The sequence below is a fragment of the Symphodus melops genome, assembly GCF_947650265.1.
Source record: "Symphodus melops genome assembly, chromosome: 9".
Lineage (NCBI taxonomy): Eukaryota > Metazoa > Chordata > Actinopteri > Labriformes > Labridae > Symphodus > Symphodus melops.
In genome coordinates, this window is record NC_136699.1 from 14,474,067 (window position 1) to 14,496,653 (window position 22,587).

General features: G+C 41.2%; 3 protein-coding genes across 7 annotated transcripts; 1 reads left to right on the forward strand and 2 right to left on the reverse strand.

The window, feature by feature from the left end:
- The first annotated feature begins 1,431 nt into the window (after positions 1–1,431).
- Positions 1,432–7,130, forward strand: LOC306829114 (uncharacterized protein). Its single transcript, XM_079351989.1, has 7 exons — positions 1,432–1,673; positions 3,031–3,291; positions 4,364–4,651; positions 4,935–5,107; positions 5,228–5,326; positions 5,422–5,466; positions 5,911–7,130. Exons 1-7 carry the CDS (start codon positions 1,622–1,624, stop codon positions 6,067–6,069), a joined length of 1,077 nt encoding a protein of 358 aa, XP_079208115.1. The 5' UTR covers positions 1,432–1,621; the 3' UTR covers positions 6,070–7,130.
- A 1,870-nt stretch (positions 7,131–9,000) lies between these two features.
- LOC306829525 (uncharacterized protein) lies at positions 9,001–12,679 on the reverse strand. 2 transcript variants are annotated; one of them, XM_079352601.1, is made up of 4 exons: positions 11,621–12,679; positions 11,221–11,280; positions 9,794–9,896; positions 9,001–9,502 (listed from the first exon to the last, which is right to left on the reverse strand). In XM_079352601.1, exons 1-4 carry the CDS (start codon positions 11,843–11,845, stop codon positions 9,144–9,146), a joined length of 747 nt encoding a protein of 248 aa, XP_079208727.1. In that variant the 5' UTR covers positions 11,846–12,679; the 3' UTR covers positions 9,001–9,143. The 2 variants fall into 2 exon arrangements, with proteins under 2 accessions (XP_079208727.1, XP_079208728.1); XM_079352602.1 differs by lacking the exon at positions 11,221–11,280 and having other exon boundaries at positions 11,621–12,677.
- A 461-nt stretch (positions 12,680–13,140) lies between these two features.
- On the reverse strand, positions 13,141–21,486 carry rnf20 (ring finger protein 20, E3 ubiquitin protein ligase). 4 transcript variants are annotated; one of them, XM_079352595.1, is made up of 22 exons: positions 21,364–21,486; positions 20,862–21,036; positions 20,484–20,552; positions 20,273–20,371; positions 20,032–20,179; positions 19,750–19,935; positions 19,181–19,296; positions 18,641–18,787; positions 18,467–18,541; positions 18,221–18,340; positions 17,531–17,710; positions 16,912–17,047; positions 16,621–16,742; positions 16,364–16,520; positions 15,915–16,221; positions 15,344–15,461; positions 15,105–15,254; positions 14,817–15,029; positions 14,412–14,537; positions 14,144–14,284; positions 13,906–14,010; positions 13,141–13,474 (listed from the first exon to the last, which is right to left on the reverse strand). In XM_079352595.1, the coding sequence occupies exons 2-22, from the start codon at positions 21,024–21,026 to the stop codon at positions 13,298–13,300; spliced, it is 3,057 nt and encodes a 1,018-aa protein (XP_079208721.1). In that variant the 5' UTR covers positions 21,027–21,036; positions 21,364–21,486; the 3' UTR covers positions 13,141–13,297. The 4 variants fall into 4 exon arrangements, with proteins under 4 accessions (XP_079208721.1, XP_079208724.1, XP_079208723.1 ...); XM_079352598.1 differs by lacking the exon at positions 21,364–21,486 and adding an exon at positions 21,195–21,356; XM_079352597.1 differs by lacking the exon at positions 21,364–21,486 and adding an exon at positions 21,163–21,356.
- Between the last annotated feature and the right edge of the window lie 1,101 nt (positions 21,487–22,587).

Sequence of the window (22,587 nt, forward strand, 5' to 3'; positions counted from 1 at the left end):
TGCATCCCTATTAAGCACTACCTCTCAGAAAAAAGCTACTCTCATCTTTATTTCATACACATTTTTATATGGTTGTTTTGAACAGTATACTGTGCCTAAATATTTATTTATAAGCATGTCTGATTGGCTTTCATCATTGTATTGGATGTATGTCAAATAAAGATTGACTGATGTATATGAGAAGTGATACTTTGATTATTTCTGCACTTTGTATCTTAGTGTATATTTCTTTTTATTTATGTTGAAATCTATGTTTGTCAACTCGTCTTTTAAACCACTTTGATGTTAAATTAATGTAATGTTTTTTGAGGCAAATAGCTATCTGCATTAAAAGTAAATGGTTGACATAATGACTTTCACATTTTGTGGGGAAACAATGTATATTGAAAAAAAAAACTTGTTTTAAGTTAAATAACAAGAACCTTAATGAGGGATTATTTATCTGACTTTCAAACATGTTAGGCTCATTCAAGTCTATACCATTTACAGTATCTTATTTTTTTCAGTTAGACTTAAGTTGGTATCAAACCATAAGAATGGTTAAGAAACTGATCTTTGAAATTCAAGGCCACCCTAAAAGAGAGCACATGAAGCTTTGTCCAAAAGAAAAATCTAAATGTGACTTACAAGTGTAGAAAGTCATCTTAAAGTTATATAAAAATAATTACACTCCTGCCTTCCCACTGTGTCTTGTCATGTGTGCTACATGTTCAGCCTTCCTCATGGTGATCCTGAATGAAGAAATAGCCTGTTGCTGATTTCGGGTCTTTTTCTAAGTAACATACTGACATGATGATGGGGATAATAGGCCTACGTATATTTTCGGTTTCAACTTTTCCCTTTTGAATCTACATAAAGTTATAACAGAGATGGGGCACTTCACAGTTGGTCATGACATTCAAAAGCCAGACATAAAGAATACACAAGACATAAACAATATTATACAGTAGAGATATCTGTATGTAATTCTTCTTCGTTAAAATAAGCTGTAAATATAAGCAATGACATTCTTCCTAGGACAGTATGGATATTTTAAATAAAAAAGAATCATTCCAGATATCCAAAATAAAATCGTCTTAGGCCTATCCATTATTAAATACCAGCATGTTTGTTCTGGATAGGAAGAATGACGCGAAAAACATCGAAAAATAAAAGACCGAAAAAATCTAAAAAAAGACTGATAGGCTCCAGCTACATAACGGCCGTAGTGACGTCATTTGTCCTTCAAAGTGTCCTGGATATCTGAAATCATGATTGTGAATACAAAGAAGGCTATTGTGCACATGTTTAGTATTCGGTTTTGTCAGTGAGGGGGAAAAAAGCAATAAAGGTGATTTTTTTTTTTACAATTTTAAAACTGCTTGCTACTTTTACAGGCACTTTTAAAGAAGGATTTCCTACCGTCCCTGAACTCATCGTGAGAACCATCCGCCCTGCTGCAGCGAGGTCTTCACTACGTTTACTTCCTGAAAGATTTATTTCTACAATTATAACTGTTTCGTTGAAGTGAGGCGTTATTATTGTGCGTACAGTAAAGAACATGTTGTTGGTAAAGTCTTGATAAACTACAAACGTGTCGTGCTTGTGACTGGTCGAGGGCGGTTCACACTGTGTGTTTACAATGACGGGACAAATGATAGTGTTGTTGTTGCTGGGAATCTTTTTTACAAAGGGTGAGTAAGAGTAACATACAGCTACTTTAGAGTGCACATTTCATGAAGTATTTTAGAGACATTGTTCATAAACTAGTAACATATTCAGTTGTTATATTAAAAACGTCTCTGACCAGCGTCTCCTTGGTCAGTTTGCCCACATTAATGCATTATTAATTATGCTTTTTATAATGTTACCCTTTACTTTACAAAATATACAATAACATGTATTGAGTAATTATTCCCAATCTGAGGTAGCCTGATTGAAGCCCAACATGTTGCTCTGCAGTTTAAGTATTGTGGAGTAGCCTACAGCTTCATTTGAAGGGGACACATTATCAAAAATCCACTTTTACAGTGTTTTTAAACATACATCTGGTTTAACCTGAGTGTCTACTGACCACAAACTATGAAATAAACCCATCCAGTCCTTTTGTGGTTTGCATAGGGTAAGTCCTGCAACAGCATTTCTCCATTTCAAACTTTCTAACATCACCCCAGACTGCAATAAAACGTTTGCTCTTTTTTTAAATGTCAATCGGTAACAGTTTAACTCTACTTGTGACAATGCTGCAAGGGTGATGGAAAAAGAAGAACAAACATAAGTCTAAATGTGATTCAATGCATTAAATACAGAGGTCAAACTCAAACTATTATCTCTCAGTTATAACGTTTACAATGAAAAAGCTATGGTTGAGAGATATAGCCCATTTTGAAATGTTTGAATGGAACTTATTAATAATGGAGAAACAAATCACATTGATAATAAAGGTAGAAAATGTTGGCTAATGTCTGCATAGACAGTACATGGAAAATTACATAAAAACATCAGTTATTACAAAATGTGCAAATCTGTTTCTTATCCCTGCTGCTAAGGTACCCAACGACAATTTAAGGTAACAAAAAAAAAAAACCCAAAACAAAACAACAACACGCAACTACAATCACAACCACATCCGCACACACTTGTTACGTCTGTGTGGTAAAGGTTAGAAGTCACTGTAGATTTTTTGAGCGACCACTGTGTCTGACTTCAAAAATATGCTTGTTTTGGCTGAATGTAATATTTAAACCATATATACAAACACTTTATATCATCTAGAATAGGCCTACAGGTGTTAAGAAGGGTTCTTAACACATGGGTCTATAAGCCAACACATTAGCATGTTTGGGGTCAAGTTAATTCCTGTTAAAAATACTCTAATACATTCATCCAAAATGCTCCTTTATACCTATTAAGAATTAAATTAAAATGTTTCATGTGTTTAAGTCGCACTTGAGCGATCAACTATGCTGAAATCTAACATGCATATCAGGAAATGTTAACATGTATTCACAGGGTTGGTATCAGTGGGTTTTTTTTTTCTTCTGTCTCTAGGTTTCTCATATGAGGAGAAAGAGTACGGGGACGCATACAGTACATGGATGCCGAGAAAGACTAAATCCATTGAGTTCATGGGAGAGAACAGCCAAGATGTGACAATCGTGTGGAATCAGGATGGGTCTGCAGTCAGTTCTCGACACAAGGTGGTGCGTTCTTACTTTAAGATAGAGAAAGTAAACCGGAGAGACAGCGGCACCTACACAATGAAAGACAAAGATCAGATCGTACTTTCTACCAACACCCTGGTAGTCACTGGTGAGGATCAATCTTAGCTCTTTAAAGGGATACTTCACCCATTTGCATGAAGCTGTGTATCATTAGAAACATGGTAGTAGTGTTGAATGGTCGTGAATCCAGCCCTCATTTTGCCCTGAGACGAGAAAAATATGTATTTCTTTGCCTGGAAGTTTTCTTCATGTGATGCAATATGACGCTTTTTGCATCACATGAACAAAACTTTCAAGCAAAGAAAAACATATTTTTCTCGTCTCAGGGCAAAATGAGGGCTGGATTCACGACCATTCAACACTACTACCATGTTTCTAATGATACACAGCTTCATGCAAATGGGTGAAGTATCCCTTTAACTTGTCTCATTTCTTTTCCTCTTCCTACTTTTTATCAGACGTTGTTTTCTTATTTGATTTTTTTTTTTTTTTTACGTACATCCATCTCGTTTTCATGGCAACATGACCGTTATGGATCAAGACAAAAGGGTTGTATTTGTAAGTGTCAACACTAATGTTAATCACATTTCTGAACAAATTAAAACATTTGAATAATGTACTTAGGCGCCTGAGAAAAGACACATGTTAACAATCTGACCTTATGATACTTTGTGTCATTTCTTTCGGTAGAATATCAAACCAGGAGAATGAATTTAGTGAGTGAATTATTATATTGATAAGTCAGTAATAGTTAGTATGAGTAAATTGGTTTTGAATGGACAGATTACAGATCCTGACCTTTTGAGGAGGTACTGACTGCTTGTCTACTTTTCTGAATGTAGTTCTGTAAAGAAGGTGGCAAAGTTATCGCAGGCCTGCTAGAACAAAGTCCAGGTGCTTCTGACACAGCAGGGTTTGTTAACCGGTCAACAGTAGCAAACAGGGTGTTGTGCATCAGATGAGTTTTTGGTGATGACGTCTCATTTAAGTCTCACCATGAAAGCTCATGAGCATGGCTCTCAAAATGAGGATGTAAGCTGTGAAAGACAATCGTGAAGAAAATAAAAGAAAACTAGCCGGGATGAGCTGTTTGTGATTTAGTTTGAAGAATCATTTTAAAACTCCTCTGTACTTTTTTTTTTTTTTTTTTTGTCTTTCAGAAAACAAAAGATACAACTCACTACCTTCTGGCCTTTACTTCGACTTTACATTTGACCTGGAACCAGCCTCCTGCAACATTTACTTCATCCCAGATGGTGGATATGAGAGTCAGATAGTTCGTGAAGGCAGGCTGCTGGATCATTTTGACGACCAGGATTGTGATGGGCTTGGCTTTTTTTATCCATGTGGACTTTCAAAAAACTACATGCGGTCGTCATGCACCGGGCGCTTTGAGACCAGAGATCTGCATGGTGACTTGGCCGTAGTGGAGTTTGTGGATGTAGAACGTAAGTAACTTACATGAACTCATGCATCTTTGTCAGAAATCTTCTGTTTTGTTTATTAGCTTCTGATTTTACAAGACAAACGATTTATAGATTTTCCTAAACTGTTACTTACTTGTTCACACAGTGTTTCTTCTTCGGCTCTGATACTTAAAGATAGGTAACATGTTCGAAAGAAACACTGACAGATGAGAAAATAAGAGATCTTTATTTAATTTTTGAAAAGTCATGAAAAGGGTTGCATCCTTAAAGATGGTTTCTGATACATTTTCTACCCATTCTCCAGCTGAAAAACAACCGCCTGAGTTTAATTCCTACATTGGTATTGGCTGTGGCATTTCCATTCTTGTTATCGGTTCCTGTTGCTGCACCCTACGCCGCTGTTTCTGTCGGAAACGCAGCTCTAAGAAGAACGTGTCTGAGAGTCCTGATCAGGAACCTACTGCTCATTACCATCAGGTACCCTTAATCAATTTGGCGTTCAAGCTTCTTTAGAGTGTTCGTGCAAATACATAAACTAAGAATCCAGCTGTTCAAGTCATTCACACTGATTGTTGTTGTCTTTCATTCAAACTGCAGTATGACAGTGAGCCTGTAGGACAGAGAACAGTGCAGCTCAGTCGGCCCTCTCAGACGCTCCACCCCACAGTGCCTTCATATAATCCGAGCGTCCCGCTGGTGAGTGATCGTGCCGCCTGTTGTTGAAATAACTTCCTGTTGATTACCTCCTTTCTGTCCTCTTCTAACATGTTACCTGTTTCTTCATTTGACAGATACACAATCCGCCCTCTGTGAGTTTGCCCCCAGCGTATTCTGAGGTATGAGCTGATCATTCAGAAAATACACACACACACACACACACACGTTACCTTTGGCATTAATGTAAGCAGCAGCAGTTTGTTCTACTCTGCTCTGTTCTTGATACTGTGTTTCAGTTGAGCCAAGCTGTGTGAAAAAGGGTTTGTTTGTGTGAATACCATGACAGACAAATGGGGAAGCCACTTGTAAAACCAGGTTTAACATAATATCTGTTAATCATAGTACATGATAATACAAGTCATGGATTTGATACTATTTCTCTTTATGCATCATGTCACTACCACCAACTAAGAAAGAAAACTGTTGGACTTGATGTGTCAAAATATCTCGAGTGGTAACATGACGTGCATGTTCTCTATGACGCAACAAAAAAGCAAATTCTTCCGGTGGTTCATTAAGAAGAGAATCTGAAGCTGACACTCACTAAATGTCTTTTCTTTTAGGATTCAGCTCCGGCAGAGCAGCCAGGCGCTCCGACTTTCCCCGTCCCCTCAGAGGACCCCGAGCCACGGTTTGAACTCTCCTTCCCCACGGCCTTCCCACTAAGTTCAAACTCAACTTTCTCTGATGTTTATACTTCGGACAAACTCAACTTCTGCTGAAGCCCCCTGTTTGCAGTGTGTATGCTACGCTAGTTAGCTGCAAGCTTTATCTCCAGATTCATCGTTCAGGAATCAGATTGATATTATGTGTGTCATAAACCTCTCATCGAGGGCATTTCAAAAGAAAAGGGCTCATAAGCCTGCTAATTATATCATTTTGTGGGACCCGACACAGACACATTATGATGTGTTTTAATGTTTTAACCTGAGTCAGTCCCATTCATTTTGATGAATATACATGTAGCTATACGCCTTCAAACAGCACATGTCGGTCAAGCCTTGAGACTGCCAAAGGATCAAAGCATCAGCCTCAGGTGAAAAAGAATGACTTCAGTTTCTACCTCATGCTACTGAGTGAAAGCCTCCAGCTTTTTAATAATCTCAGTAGCATCTCATTGCACTGAATGAATTGTTTTTACATGCAGTTCTTGTACGGTGTTGAGTCATTACTGCAGACTGTTAACATTTTTAATGAGTGTACAAACTTAAAGGTGCTTAAACTCTTCCAGACCTTTTTGTTTAGATTAGGGGATCGTGTCAATTCGAAATGACACAAGTTCAGCTTCTCAGGAGAATCCGATCAAACATGTTTAAAGCTATCATAGTGATTGTATGTCAGCTAGGAAGTATCACCAGTGCATTTTACACACCAACAGGATGCCTTACTATCTATTAGTTAACATAAATGTGTCACATAGACACATTAAAGCCATATACTCAAATACAGCTGCAATGTTCTTATTTCCACAAGTTTCACTTTTATCATTATCATTTATCATATCATATATATATACACACACTGTATATGTGTGTTAAAGATGTTTGTTTTTTATTGTAGATTTTACTTTTCGAACGTTTTAAACTGCATGTCCTCAGCATTGACTAGAACCATGTTTAAAAGATGATCAAATGTGTTTGTGAACCGTTTTATATCGGCTCTTTCTGTATGAATCTTTGTGTATTCAGACTGTGTGTCAGTGACATTAATACTTATTAAACCTGTCTATATACGTTTGTAAATGTTCCACTCTCTTTTTTTAGAATAAAACAATGTTCTTGTCGTTCTTTCTGACATCACTACAGGCTCCGCCCATCCAACGCGTTACCACACAGCCAAAAGCTCCTTCAAGCGTAGTAATTCTTTCCCACCATACCAACCGGTCCACAGAAGAAACTCAGCAGAGCAGATGTTACCATGGCTGAGAAAAATCTAAAGACTTCGACTTTTATTTAAACGTGAAACAGATCAGGGGGTTTAAGGTTAGTTTGCATTCAGTCCCTTTTTTATCAAACCAGCAGAAGAAAACTTTAAGCACCTTGGAACGTCATTCTTCACTGCTAAACCGTGTGATGGTTTCAAACATAATAATCCCTATTCAACTTAACTCCAAGCTTTAGTCTTGTGAATCTGAATCTCGTGAGTCAGAGGAGCCGCAGGATTTGTATTTGGAAATTACATAATGAAATAAAGAACACTTTTTCCACCGTTTCTTTTAGAAGGTTCGATAAAGATATTTGATTAGAAAGAATGTAACTGTAATTAACCACTACTGTGGATTTGACTTGTACAGACATGCACACATAAATCCAGGATTTCTGATTTTATACGTGTTTTTTACGTTTAGTTTTTTTGTCATTTCGTGACATTTTCCAGCTCAACTATTTTTTCCCTTCTTTTAAGCTAATCCAGTAGCAAACAGCTGCTCATTTACACATTAAATAGACCCGGAGCAACTTTGTTTATTTTGTCTTTGTTCTGAGCCACATGATGAATACATGTAAAACATGTATGCAGATCTTTATCTCCTTATGTACACCAATTGCTTTCAAAAGCTTTTCATTTGAAGCAGCCCTTCTCTTCAGCGCAAAGAGCCTTCTGTGAGAGGAAAACAAAACAGTAAATGTGTGGGCTGGAAAAACAGTGGAGTTATAAAACTCTGCAGAGCTGAGAGGAGCTGCTGTAGTCACAACAGAATCCTCTGCAATTTTTAGGCCACAAGCAAAAGCATCATTAAGTAATTTTGATGTCTGATGGAAAATGCTTGGAGATGTTGACACAGTTTGTTTCATTGTGGTTTCACTTGTGACCCAGTTGGTGCTGCTGCAGGGTGAGCTAGTGGGGCTGATCACTCTGGCTCTCAGGTCTGGTTGTTCCACTTGACCGAAGTGACAGTCGGGGCGAGGATCATTAGTGTCAACCGAGAGGATCAAAAAACTTCCAGCTGACTGAGCAGCAGAGAACGAATGAGGCACAGTGGACTGAAGAGACCATGTCCATCAGTCAGCCTGGGCAAAGATACACTTGTGTTGAGAACTGAAAAAAAAAAATCAAAAATAACATTTACTGCTTGACACTGGATTTATTTTCAGGATGAAGCCTAAAAGGCAAACTCCCACTACATTTCTACAACTCTCAGGTAAAGGACGCTGTTATGACAAACTTCTTCCATGTCTTCTGCTTTGAGTACGTCTGATTTTAATCAAATATAGAACCCATAAGAGTTCCTAGGAGGAGAGGATTTGTCTTAAAGATCTTGTTTTTTTCTTTTCCACAAGCAGGTCAAAGTTTGGAATTGAATAGTACTTTTGTAAATGACGAGTTTCACTTCCACCAGTTTCAAATCGTGCAACTACAAATGTGAATAGCAGCACGTGAGATTTTTACCATGTCAGCATTGGCACGACGATTGAAAGATTTATTTTCTGGTTTTGTTTTGATCATGGAGGGTTTTTTTTTTTTTTTTTTTTTTTTTTTGAATCTTTCTATTTTTGGTGCACGCAGTTCTGGAAGAAAATGCAGGACAGTTTCTCTGAGCTCTGCTATTGCAATTTCAACTTTGTAATACCTTTGTCAGTTTTAGCAGTTATTACCAGTAAAAATATACCATGTGCTGTAAACATTTGGCATTTCTAAAGGCAAACAAAGGAGAATTTCTGATTACAAATCCCTTAGGTTACTTTATTTCCAATGATAGTATGACACACGTACAGAAACCATCAGTGTTACTGTTTTCTTATCCAACATAACCATCACCGTTGTCCATTTTGAAATCCCTTCTCTCCACCCCCTCCGGTCACTTCTCTGCTTTCTTCTTCTCCACGGCCTTCACTCGGCCCTCCAGGTTGTTCAGCCTGTGCTCCACTGTGCAAGTGTTTTCAGATCCCGAAGTGAGCAGAGTCAACACGACGCATCCCAGCACCAAGCCACCGACTCGCACCGCCGTGGTGTCCGCGCCGGCAGTCTTGTCCGTCACAATCAGTCCGAAAAGCCACAGAGCCAAAACGGTTCTCACCACCCAGAACACCCGCTTTGCCACGCAGAGAAACAAACGGAGAACGATGTTCAGCACCCAATAGCCAATGAGGGCTAAAAGACCCCACTGGGCGATGGCAGCCACACCTTCTGGAGTGAAGCGGGGCAAGGTCACTGAAGCTGTGGAGGGAGGAAATCCAGGTTAAGCTATTTTTTTTAGTAAGAATGAAGCTTGACAATACCTTTTTGTTACACTGAAAGCTTAAGTAGCAATCACAAACACTGAAAAAGGCGTGGCAGATAAATTCCTTGAGGGAGAGGCAAGTCTGCATATTTTTCCTGGCGCTTCAAACTATCATTGCCACACATCTCGTCTTACTTTCTGCAAGGCTGCACATACAGGAAGTAAAAAGTAAGGCGTGCAGAGAAGCCCTCAACGAACACATACACAGCGTCCATCTTGGTACCCACCATCGACTCCTGTGACCCTGAGGATCTCTGTGACGTACACGGCGATGACGTTCAGGCCGCTGGCTGCTCCTTCAGCCAGGAATCGGATCACCATCTCGAAGAACTGTGGCGTAGCGGAGAGACATTGTTATCATACAGAGTAACAATGAAGAGAGGCAGCATTCTGATCACATTAACAACCATGCAGAGAGGAGATACACATACAGTTCACAGGCGACACAGACGTATGATCACAGTCCTTATGCAGGGTCACATACAGCACATAAAAAACTATAACTGATAATTATATTTTACATAAGCAGCAAGACTACTTTGTAATAAAAACTCGATGATGAGTTGAACACAAGTCTCTTCAAGCTGCGCCTCAAGACAGAAGCAGTGCTGCATTGTCGACTTGGACAAACAGCTGTGCATGCAAGTGACAGCTGGATGGTGACCCTCTCTATTCCTGTACAGGCACCGTCACCAACCCCCCGAAATCACAAAACACACGTTCAGTCACTGTGTAGCCTTGTCAGAGCGAGGTCAAGGGTAGCCCAGTGAGCTGGACAAGTTTCTTATCTGCACCTGTTGGGCTACACAGCGACACATAAGTGAGAACAGTGCAGTATGTCCAAGCAAGACTCGAGCATCTGTCACTACGTGTCAATCATCTGAACATATACACTTAATCACATCGATATATATACATATTCAGGCTCCATTACCAAACTAATCGTATGTGAATATTTTAAATTTGGACTGATCACATTCAATTTGGCCGCACAACACGGGAACTTTAATGACACACTTCTGTTTGACTTGCTCTGAGCTATTCAGGCACATTAACCTATATGAACTTGTTGCTGCCATTTAATTTAACATTTCCAAACTTACTAAGCACTGCACTGTGAAGACAAATGCAGAGGGGAAAATCCAAAACAATTTTTTTTAAGTGCTGGATCAAAAACGATCAAAAACTGTAATGATGGCTCACAGGAACACGATGGAAAGGCTCACAGGCAGCTAAAAGAAATGTTTATCTGTTACAGAGAAGAACACTTTTTATTGTATTACTTTCTTTTGCCCAACAACTCAAGAGAAATTCCTGAAAGAACGTTTTAAAATCTCGCTTGAACTAACTAACTTTCAGTTCTGAGAGTTGTAAAACATCATTTTTGCTTACATACATTATGTAAACACCCTATGCTTTGCATGCACACCTACCAATGGAGTCAAGTTGAACATCTGTCAAGTTTTCAACACTAAAACAGACTCGTATCACTACAAGCTCACACATTGGAAGTTGCTGTGGCCTCTCATGCAAACACCACTGTACAGACCACTGCCATGCTTCTACCTTTGTGACATGAGCTAGAACAAAAACCACATGAGAGGACTCAGGGCAGGCTAGATGGAGACACCCAGGAGGTTGTTTTATTTCTTACCATGGCCACCGTATAGACGTTTTCCTCACCCAGATATGACTCAAGAAACAACACTGCACTCTGGGGAAAAGGGAGCCACAGCAGGAGTGGAAGCAGGGATACGGAAAAGTGTGTGTGTGTGTGGGTGAGGGGAGTGATGCATGGATATAAGAAGACACGAAACGAGGGCAGAGAAGATGAGGGGATCAGGGGAGAGATTAACAAGTTGAGGTGCATGGGGGACAGGAATGTGTGTGAGGGGTGAGGACATATTGGAGAGAGATGAGAGGGTTGGAAGTTGAAAATTAGTGATTGGCAGGCTATTGATTGAGAAAACAGTGAAGTTAGACCAAACAGCCAGTAAGATAGGAAAAGAGAATAAGCCACCTCTCGGTGCTTTTAGTGCATCTCCTCATCGTACCTCAGCCACTGATCGGATCACTCCGCTCCCCAGCACGGACTCCGCGTATCGCTGCACCTCCTGACAGGTCCCGGTGATCAGAGTCCCGAGGGTGACGGCCGGTGGACTCCCCTCAGTCTGCTTAGTCTGCTCAGCTTCAGCTCCAGCCAAAACTACCGCCAACCCGAGCACCAACAGTAGGCGAGCCATGGTACATCCAACGCGCCCAGACGCACGGAGAGTCATTGTTTGAAATGTGAGAACAATGAAAAAAGTGCTTTAAAAAAAAGTATAGGTGCACAGGTTAATGTAACAGTCCGGAGATGGTCGTGCTGCTTCAACGACTACAGACAGAAAACCCCCAAAGACTTAAAAATGGCTTCTGTTGAGAGCAGTCAGAGCGCTTTCAATGCAACACGCTGCTTTTCAGACAGAAAATGCACCAGGCAGCGTCAGCAGATCAACTACAGGATGTTCGTATCCAAATAAGAAATAAGACAAATCGTGTTGTTAAAACCAACCCGATGACTCAAAATAGTCTGAGAATTTAATTTTAAACTTTGGCACCGATCCGCTCCGTCAAGGACACTGCAGTGTCTATATTTGGTAGGAAACTGTTTAAAGGCTTTGATCCAATAGCGTGGACATGTGTGATTGTCAAAGCGAGACGCACAAAAAAGACGCAGCAAAGTGGAAAAAGGTAAAAGCGCAAACGAGGGCGTCCAAAAGTTAGATTCTCTGCGCGTAAAGAAAGCGGGGAAAAAAAGGTAAAAAATATATAGAAATATTTTCTCGGTGGCACTGAGCCGAGCACGATTCCCCCTTAAAGCCTCTTATGCAGCCCTGAGCTCCACGCCGATCAACCCTGCTGCTCCCTTTTCTTTTCTCCTCTCCGTGTCTCTCAGACGCCTGCGATGGAATTTTATGGCTCAGCGTTCAAAAAAAAAAATTTCCCTGTCGCTGCTCTCGCATGACACTCCCTTCCTTCCAGCGTTTCCACCGACAGTTTCCAGTGTGCAAACACGTTTACATCTTCAGGGGAGGGGGAGGAAGAGGAGGGAGCTCTGCACACGGATGAACACAGATTTGCACTCTGGGACATGAAGTGTAATTTGTGTCCTCCAGATTAAATGTAGCAAATTTTTTTTTTTTTTTACATTGTGTAAAATTAACAAGTAGCGACATTTTCTCTTAAGATGTCTGTTTAATAACAAGAAGAGCAACAATTACAAAGCGTTCAGATTTTAGATAGTTGGGTTAAAAGGCAGCTTTAAAATGAAAAAACAGGACACTAATGACAAACAGTATGTACAACACATTAATATAACACAAACACCCTACACTTTTTTTTCTTACTGTTCTCATCTTTTATTAGCATGCTGGCTTGTTAAATTGCTTGTTTTCTACCAAACATACACAAAGAAATCATACACACATGGAATGTGATGAATTTGCAGAATCTAGCGTCACTCAAACTTCCTGTACCGGTTCTGAAAAAACACAGTGAAGTGTTGAATACTGGATGAAGAAAAAGGATTCAGTCACTGTCAAGGAATTTATTTCAAAGTGTTAAGTTCAGAGCGTCACCGTCAGCTCTTGGATATCACACCGATAGTGTCCTGTACACGCAGCAGAAGAGGACTCCCATGTTCAGAGTGGTGAGTCGAACCTCCTCTGAGCGTTCGTACGACTGCAGCTTTAGCCGATGTAAATGCGGTGGAAGTCGTTCGCTCCGAAGGCGGCGTTGCACTTAGGGCACTTTCTCTGGCGTGTGTCGTAGCGAGTCTTGACGCACTCAAAGCAGAAGACGTGGAAGCACTTTGTCAGAACAGCGTCCTTTACCCGAGAGTTGCAGCATGGGCATGTAAGACGTGCCTGGGGGGGAGAAAGAGAGAGTGGTTGAACAATAAACTGAGAAGCCCTTTTTTTTTTTTTTGTCCCGAGCTGAATAGTTTGTAAAGCGTGGACCCAACTATCCTGAAGAGAACACAACACGTGATATGAAGGCTGGATGTAACCCTGATGTGTGCAGGCTAATGCTCATCTAGAAAGTAAAAAAAAAGCACCATTCACTTAAATATTAGTTTTGTTGACCTATGCAACAAGGTAGAGGGGTAAAAACCTAAATATCAGTTCATGTGAGTCCCGATAATGCGATAAGACCTGACTCTGAAATGAGGTTTTAGTGAGTCATTTCAAAACGGGAATATTCCCAAACAGCTCTCATAATGCGGACCATTGTGCTTTTGCTGAAGAAGGATGAAAGAAACGAGGAGGCGGTGGTCCGTATTTGGAGTTACACGGACCTTATAATCGTTGATTTCCTCATTCAGGATGTCGTCTCCGTTGCTGATTTTCTCGGCTGGTTTCTTGGCCTTTTCAATCTTTCTCCTGAGTTTGGAGATGTCCTCCTGAAACAAAGTAAACAGCTGTGAGTAAAAACAAGTCTGCACTAGTTTACCTCCATCTCTCAGCAGACATTATGGATCTCCCCCAAAGTGGCATATAGTAGCTCCCTGTGCGTCTATGAGTGAGTGTTGTTACCTGTGCTCTCCGGGAGTTAAATGACTCTTTCTCTCGGGAGATGCTGTTCTCTACCACTTCCTCTCTGACCAGCTTGAGCCTCTGTTGAACCTGCTCCAGCTGAGTTCGCACCTCCTCCGACAGCAACGCAGAGTCCTGTGCCTGGAGAACCAACGGAGACATGGGATATTTCTTCTCGTGCCGAACATCACATACAGTGCTATTGTGGTCTGTCCAGGTCACGTTCAATCCGTCGCCGTGGCAACAAAACTACAGGACAGTGTGTTACCTTGCGTTTGTTCATGTCTAAGGCTTGTGTTCTCAGTGCCAACTCTCTCTCTGCAGTACTGATGGTGCCCTGCAGCAGGCGCTCTTTTTCCTCCAGCTTCCGCACCACCTGAAGCTGGGCATCGACCTGAAATCAACAAAAATGTATGATTATGAACAGAGAATGTTTTTAATGCAAAAGATTTACGAGATAATGTCAAAAAAGAACAGGATATATATATATATATATATATATATATATATATATATATATATATATATATATATATATATATATATATATATATATTTATTAACTATTTCATTGAACAATAATTTCATCCAACAATAATTGTTGGCAGTTTGTGCCGCAAAAGCAGTACACACAAACTCCCATTTTTTCCCATTGCACCTTATGTAAGCTCACCTGAGTTTTTAGAGTGAGCAGCTGGTCTGCCAGCTCCTCCTTCTCCTCTTTCAGCAGCTTGTGGATCTGGTTGGACTTGATCCGCTCGCTCATCAGCTTGAAATTTGCGTCGTCTTTTTCCCTGAGCTGCTGCATCAGTCGAATGTTCTGTTCCTGCATGTCCTCGAAGGCCTGGCCCGTCACGTCCATCTCGCTCAGGAGCGCGTCCTCCTCCTGCGGGGAGTGGAGGGCGACGGTAAGTCAGAGAGCAAAAGAGTGCGCTAAATCAAAGATGACAAGCAACCGTACCTGTTTTGCTATTGAAAGCTTCTTATTGAGAATATCAATCTGCTCCTCCACCGAGCGGATCTTCCTCAGTGCCTCTTCGTCTGCCATTTTCTTGCCCTCTCTCCTTTCTCTCTCCTCCAGCTCCCTCAGCCTCTGCCGTAGATCCTCTCCCTGAAATCGGCACATCACATATTATCCTGCTTGTGAACACCTGCTTGGTTATGTGATATTGTTTTTTCGAATGCAGTGTGTATGGCCACCTCTGACTTGGACTTCTTCTCTGCAGCCATGAGCTGCACTTTGTCCCTCTGCTCCTTTGGTGCCGAGCGGTACATATCCAGGAGCAGCTTCATCTCCCTCTGAGACTCCTGGGCTTTCCTGCGTAGGCGAGGTCATCATAAAAAAAAGAAAAAAAAGAAAGACAAACCACAGTAAGAACTCTGCACATTGTTTTGCAGACAATCAGGGCTTTCGCAGCCATTTATCAGAGATGTTTGTTTTGTTAACGCTGGCTGTGTCGACTAATCCGTGTGAGTCATTGCTGCTGATTAAGAGTAACCATAGCATCAAGGAAACAAAACAGCTCATACTAGGAACTAAACAAGGAGCACTTGTGATGTGTGTAGAAAATGAATATCTTTAAAAACATTTGACATCGTATCAGCCAGAGGTTAAAGCCAATATTTTCCTAAACTTAAGTATCTATTTATTTTTTGATCAAATTTGGGTTTGACAGGTCTCATTTTGAAGGGGCAGCTGTTTGAGCTTCAAACTGTATCTTCTTTAGTTGAATCATTTTTATGTAAAGGAGTTTTTGACGTGCACACTTACTTGAGTTCTGCTTTGACAATCTTCAGCTGCTCCATCTCCTTCCTCTTTGATCCTCCAACCAGTGACAGGCGCTCCCCGCTCGACTCCTCGGGTTGGCTGCTGCTCCCTTGCTTGTCTTTCTCCTCCTTTATCGCACCGCTACTCCCTCCGCCGCGGGTCGGCCTCTCCCTCTCCTTCTCCCGCTCTTTCTCCTCCTTCTTTATGACATCCTTTTCTTTCTTGTCATCCTTCTCCTTTTTCTCCTCTTTCTCTTCCTCTTTCACTGTTGCTTCAGGTTCTACTCCGGGCTCTGTTTTCACTGAGGCCCCTGCAGATTTAACATTCAGGAGAAGTTGTCAAACAGGACGGTCATGATATGTCTTCAGATGTTTACAAGCACTAAAAACCCTGAAGAAAAAGATTTTATTTTTCTTTATCCTCTCACAATATAATCAAAATGGTCTTGCTACCTGTGCTGCTGGGTGTTGAGGAGCCGTTGTCAGGCTCTGACTTGGTCGTAGGTTCCCCGGAAATGGCTGCGTTTGAAGGCGAGGTCGTCTCATCCTTCACATCCAGCTCTGTGCTCGACTGAGATTGGAGGATGGCGTTTCCCTTTGAAGCGCGGACCTAAAAAGGGGCGGCAGGTGAACCTTCTGCTGTGCCCTGCTTGTCTTCAGCTCGTGAAAGTGTATGAACAACTTTTTTTATTGACCTCCTTTTCACTGACCTGATTGAGTTCGGCTTGAGTTTCTCTCAGCCTAATCTTGTACTTCACCACCTCTCCTTTCATCTGCTGGTTGTGCGTTTGCAGTGTGCTGATCAAGTGGCGCATCTCTCTGTTGATGGGACCTGAGAGAGAGAAATGGTTGGAGTGAAACAGAGAAAAAGAATTTAAACAAGAATGGTGGGAACAAAAAAATCAAATCAAACAGTTCTGTTATCAAGGAGCTGATCTGAGCTTACGACTTCTCAGCACAACTCCTCCCCTTCCTCGTTTTAACCAGGACGCTGTAGTTACCTGCTTGCTCATTGGCAGCAAGAGTCTGTTCAAACTCAATGCGCAGCATCTCGTACTCCTTCCTGACCTGAGCCAGAGTGTCCTCCAGCTGGAACACCTCTGTGCGCACTTTCCTCTGCAGAGCCACCTCATCATTCTGCAACATGGAGGGGATGAGGGTAGGAAGAGGTCACATAGATAGACACAAGCCAGGTTTTACATCCACATTCAAATGTTTGTTTTGTTTTCAAAGAGCAAAAGTTGAACGTGTGCACAGTTCAATCCACTTGTGTCAGTTCATCAACATAAGCAGTAGGTGGTGCTCATGCTCCAGTCAGGTGCTTTTTTTTTTTTTTAAACAATGGTAGCAGAAATGGTGCCATTTGACATGACTTAAAGTGCCTTAAAAACAGTATGAAAAAGTGACGGTAACATTTCAGGTTTGTTGTGTGTTACTGTCACTTGTTAAGGGTTACAGTCTCCACACATGATTTATATGTCAAACCTTTCGTGACGGTTCTGCTTTTTCAACCTGGTCACTTTTCCAGCTAATCTAACGCCAATCTATTTTCAATACAAACTGATTATGTGAAAGGAAATGCACACTCTTTCTCACACACACACAAATACAAAGACTTACCTCCATGTGCTCCAGCTGCCGAAGCCTTGCAGTTCTGGTAGTGTTGAGTCGAGCGCGCGTCTCATCTAACTGAGCCTTAAGGATCAGGGACTCGTTGTAGAGAACGGAAAACTGCGACTGCAGACAGCGGTACTCAGAAGTCTCTTTCACCATGCTCTCTGCTCGACTCATCAGCTCCGCCTGGACGCAGAGAAAGGAAAGGAAGTGAAGCAGAGATGGTAGCAAGAGACAAAAAAAAAAAAGACTCAACAAAAACAAAGAGCATCATGATATGGTGCTACAGATGTATTTCACCCCCTCAGTTTTTCTGTGATGAATCATTGCAGTAAATATAATCCAAAGTGCAAAAGTGCCCAAATACTATAAAATATACATTTTTAAATACGGTAAACAGTCAAAATACAACAGGGCTGCAGATATTCTTCTATAATCCCAGTCAAATGTGTATGCTTCATCATTTTTAATGCTAAAATGTAGTACTGCTTATCGTATACAATAACTAAAGTCACTGATACGAATTACTACAGCAAACCTTGCACCCATACTGCATGTCATTTTCTTCATTTTGAAGTTTTGGCTCAGAATACCGTTCACTTGGATGGATGTGTTGCCCGTACTATCTTTAATACGGCCCACGCAAAGCTCGTTCCTGCAGCCTTATAAAACAGTGAGTGCAAAACACCAGCCCACCTTCATGCCGTTGTTCTCCTGCTGCACATTCTGCAGGTCCTGCTGGAGCTTCTGCAGCTCGATGAGGCGGTTATCTGCCAGCTCCCTGCTCTCATCCATCTCGCTGTTCATTTCCTCAAACTTGAGGGACGATAAAAGTAAGTTCAAGCAAAGTGGTAGAACGGCTGCAGATTTTAAGAACATGTCAGGGTTTCCCCACGAAACATTTTCTCTTCATCGATCAAAACTTTTCAACGTCAATCCTACCTTTCTCTTGTTTATAGTGATGGTTCCACAGACGCTGCTCGCCTCTCCGCACACTTTATAGCCTTTACTATTCACCTGGATCATTGAAGACGGTGTTACTTTAACATGAACAGACAAACACTATTACTGACACACAAGGAGAGACATTCAGAGGGCGAGAGGACGCTAACGTACCCTCTCCAGGATCTCGCTCAGGTGCGCATTCAGTCTGTTCTCTCTGCGGCGGATCTTCTCCATGTCCCACTGGAGCTCATCGATCAGAACCTGCAGCTCTCCCACACGCTGGTCTGCTTTGTTAGCTGCACGACTCAAAGGTCGGGTCTGGACAGAGTGGGCATTTAAACATACTTAATAACTAATAGAAATATATCTTTGCCCAAATAATTATCTGATAGCTGTTCATGTTGGCTGAGCTGAGGGGGAGGAGGACATTCTGCAGCAGTTAATAATTCAATTCCAAACACTTCATTTGTCCCCGGGGGGGCAAGTCAAAGCCCCACCGAGCAGTACATGAACGACAGTGCAGCTACACTAAAAGTTCAACAAAAGAATAAAGTGTCAAGACATATATGCAGTAGTGAACAGATGTAAACAGAACTATAGTGCAGTAAATAAGAAATAAAGATAAATATATATATATACATATAGAGCTATGTTTAAGTAGGCAGATACTAAATAATAAAGTGATAGGTAGGTTGATTCATTGATTTGTACCTCGCTCGTCATTTGGTTGTACTTTTGCTTGAGGTCCTCTGTCAGCTGCAGCAGCCGCTTGTTCTCCCTGGTCAAGACGGAGTTCAGATTGGAAGCTACCTGCCACAGGCTGCCCTCTGAAAGAAAAGACACATTTTAGGGGTGTACACACGTGTTTGGTCCAAACTAAATATCATTCTGTCATTAGGCAAGACCAGGAGCTGGATCTACTGTATGTCCGTCATGCAAGAGGTGTGCAGAGGTGAAGTGGTTTACATCATAGGACCGGGGAGACTGTAAGCTTAGCACTCTTCAATGACACTTTGAGAATGTTCGATTCCACGTTGAATTCATATAAGGGCCAAAAATATCATCAAAGCTCCAGGATCTGTTGCTTCAGCCATAATCCTGCCCCCCTGAGACCCCCTCCCCTCTATAAGAGATAGTCTAGTGTATATGTAGATAGAAGAAGACAGACGCAGCCTATCCTGAGATGTTCTAGAAATACTAGGAACATTCATGTTCAGAAAGGTTTCTACTGCAATGGCATGTTCTTCTCAAACCAAACCCGCTCTCTGTTTTTCTCTCACCCGCTCCAGAGTCCAGCTCTGCCTTCAGTTTATCCACCGTGCTCCTCAGACATTCATAGATCTCCACCACGTGATTGGCCTGCTTCTGGCTGGACTCCACCCTCTCTTGAAGCTCAGCCTCCATCTCTTCGCTGCTGCTACTCGCCAGTGTGGCTAAGAAGGAGTTGGTTGTCTCTCCCTGGTGGCCTGAATAAAAACCAATATCACAGCAGGGTTCGATTTTGTGAAATGTTTAAAAGAAAGTTACTTCTTTTAAATTCATGACCATGTCGCCTCTTTTACCTCTGTCCTTTGCCCTCTCCTGGTTGGAGTCACCATCGGGTTCTGGAGTATCTGGCTTCAAGCTCCGCCCCTCGTTCGCCAGAGGTTTCTCAGGCTCACTGGTTGATTGGTCATTACGCCTGATTGTTAGTTTGACGTTTTCATCAAACTTATGGAAAACAACATTTAGACAGTTTTAGCTTTCGGAGGAGAGGAAGAAGTCATTTTCGTTTTTATCGCTTCCTTGTCTGAGCTCATTTACCTGGTTCCAGTATCTATTCAGGATCAGAAGGCTGGCATCATCAGTCGCCTGACGGGTCTCCAGTCTCTCAATTCGCTCTCGCAATTCATCCTCAATCACCTGCAAACCAAGATAACTGTCTCAGAACAACAACATGCATTGGTACACCCTTTTTTTTTTTTTTTTTACTTTATTTATGGTTGTTCTCAAATACATAAGGAAAAACATTTACCTGTCTTAGATCAAGAGCTTCTCCCAACTTTCTGTTCTTTGCCTGGAGGGCTTTGATGTCTTGTTCCTCCTGTAATTGTTTTAAAAAATAAATAAGTGCACACAAAGAAAGCAAACAAAAACCTCCCTCCCACCTGACATCCGACACATTGACTCTCTGGTCATCTTCAACAAAAACCTGTTCAAACAAGCCTACTCACTCTGACATCTCACTGCAAAACTCCTGTTTTTAAAACTGCTAATTACATCCTTTTACATTTCTAATTTGATGTTTTCTATTGTTTGTCTTTAACACTGCTTGCAATGTATTCTTTGGTTTGTTGTAAGGCGCCCATAAATAAAAATGTATAATTATTATGAACAATAAAACAGGGCTCACTGAGTTGGACACTCCTCCGAGTTTGATGACCGTCTCCACCGCGGTGCTCCCCCCAGCGCTGACACCCACTCCTCCGTCCTCTCCCTCCCGCTCCCTCCGCTTCTCAGGCGGAGCTCCGGACGACGAGGCACTGCTGGGGTCAGCAGGACGCTTCAGTCCCGACATCTTTAGAGACCTGAAACCAGGGAGAGAAATGAATGAACCCATGAAGACTTTGAGTGGTTATTAATATTCGGTTTAAGGGACGATACACGTGCACTTTATGATATAAATGCAACTGGTCTTACACGTGTTAATGCACCTTAATAATGAGAAATAAAAACGTAAACACACGATACTATTGAAGGTCTGGACGAGTTGATTCAAACGGCCGGACGTCAGCCGTTTGCTACCGCGAGCTTTACCAGCCGTTATTAAACCGGGGAGAATAAGTTAATCTAGCAGATCTCTACGTTTACTTTAACATAGTTTTCTAATTCATAAACACTTAGCTAATTCTTACCACTTCTTATATTAGGGTTTAATGATGAACTCAAGCTGTCTGTGGCTGTTGTTGCTTGCAACTCCTTTGCCTTCCGGAAACGGATGTGTAAACGGTCAGTGTGACCTGTCTTTGGTTGTCATAGCGCCGCCTAGCGCCATGGAGGAAAACAACTGGGAACAACCGACATGTCTGCAGTGCAACTCAGCCTGAGAAACCTTCTGGCAAAGAAAGAAAGAAAGAAAGAAAGAAAGAAAGAAAGAAAGAAAGAAAGAAAATTGGATTGAAAAAAATAAAGATTCACTGCTTGGCATCTGTACTCAAAATGCAGGAATGGACACTTCTGTGAATTCAACCACAGACAGTGATAACAGCTGAGTAATTAAGTAAAGTAAAATTAGTAAAGTAAATTAGTAAATACAACAAACAAACATTGGTCTGACAACTTAAAACAGGGCCAGTTCAGAAGATGAGCCACAACATAACATTGCCTTACACTGAATAACCAATATGAGTCTATATTCTATAATACACATTTACAAACAAATTTATTATAAAAATAAGCATTTGACAAAATAACACATGTTTTGCCCCTTGGAAGTTTCTCTGCATGTTTTGTTTGTAGTAGTCCAATAGTAAGTGTTGGGTGCAGCTTAATTCATGTAGACTAATTAATGAAACATAGCCTACATTTTCTAGACATTATGTTCTGACCCAAGAAAGTGGAATACCATAGCTTAATTAAGACTGTAGGCCTTTTTGTAATAATGCATGTAGGCTATTTGATTTATTGAATGGCCTTCAACAAATCAGAAATCCCCTGCTGGCTAATGGTTTCATTAATGTTTAGCCTACTTGAAATATTGGATGTATTTTCAACAGGTCCATGGCATGATAATGACCTTGCTTTCGGAAATTGGGGCAATTCTCTTGCATCAAACTAGAAACCAACCCTCCAATGTACTTTCTTTGATGTAGTTCCCTTATTTTTGCTGGTTAACAAACAAGAGGAAAAAAACCTAGGCATAGTGTTTTCAAGCAAAATTCATACATGCAGAACAAAAGATGTATTAACTGCAGAATTGAAAGAAATATTAACACAATGTTCAGCTCTCAGTAAACAACTTTATGAATGGCCTAAAGAAGATCCTTTTGATGGAAATATTGCCCATTGTGAGTCGAACAGTGTGCTAACCTTCTTATTTTCTATCAAGCAAGTCTGGGAAACAATTTGCACTTCTGTGT

Bases quoted from the DNA above. Each gene is read 5' to 3' on its own strand.
- LOC306829525 (XM_079352601.1), bottom strand. From the start codon at position 11,845: ATGACTCTCCGTGCGTCTGGGCGCGTTGGATGTACCATGGCTCGCCTA. The intron at 11,281-11,620 runs GTACGATGAGGA...CCTTTTCCCCAG, and splicing joins TGATCCGATCAGTGGCTGAG to AGTGCAGTGTTGTTTCTTGA. The intron at 9,503-9,793 runs GTGGGTACCAAG...CTCCCTCCACAG, and splicing joins CAGGGTCACAGGAGTCGATG to CTTCAGTGACCTTGCCCCGC.
- LOC306829114 (XM_079351989.1), top strand. From the start codon at position 1,622: ATGACGGGACAAATGATAGTGTTGTTGTTGCTGGGAATCTTTTTTACA. The intron at 3,292-4,363 runs GTGAGGATCAAT...TTTGTCTTTCAG, and splicing joins CAACACCCTGGTAGTCACTG to AAAACAAAAGATACAACTCA. The intron at 5,467-5,910 runs GTATGAGCTGAT...CTTTTCTTTTAG, and splicing joins TGCCCCCAGCGTATTCTGAG to GATTCAGCTCCGGCAGAGCA.
- rnf20 (XM_079352595.1), bottom strand. From the start codon at position 21,026: ATGTCGGGACTGAAGCGTCCTGCTGACCCCAGCAGTGCCTCGTCGTCC. The intron at 17,711-18,220 runs GTGGGCTGGTGT...CTCTGCGTCCAG, and splicing joins AGGAGAACAACGGCATGAAG to GCGGAGCTGATGAGTCGAGC. The intron at 14,011-14,143 runs GTAACAACACTC...ACTTTGTTTCAG, and splicing joins TTAACTCCCGGAGAGCACAG to GAGGACATCTCCAAACTCAG.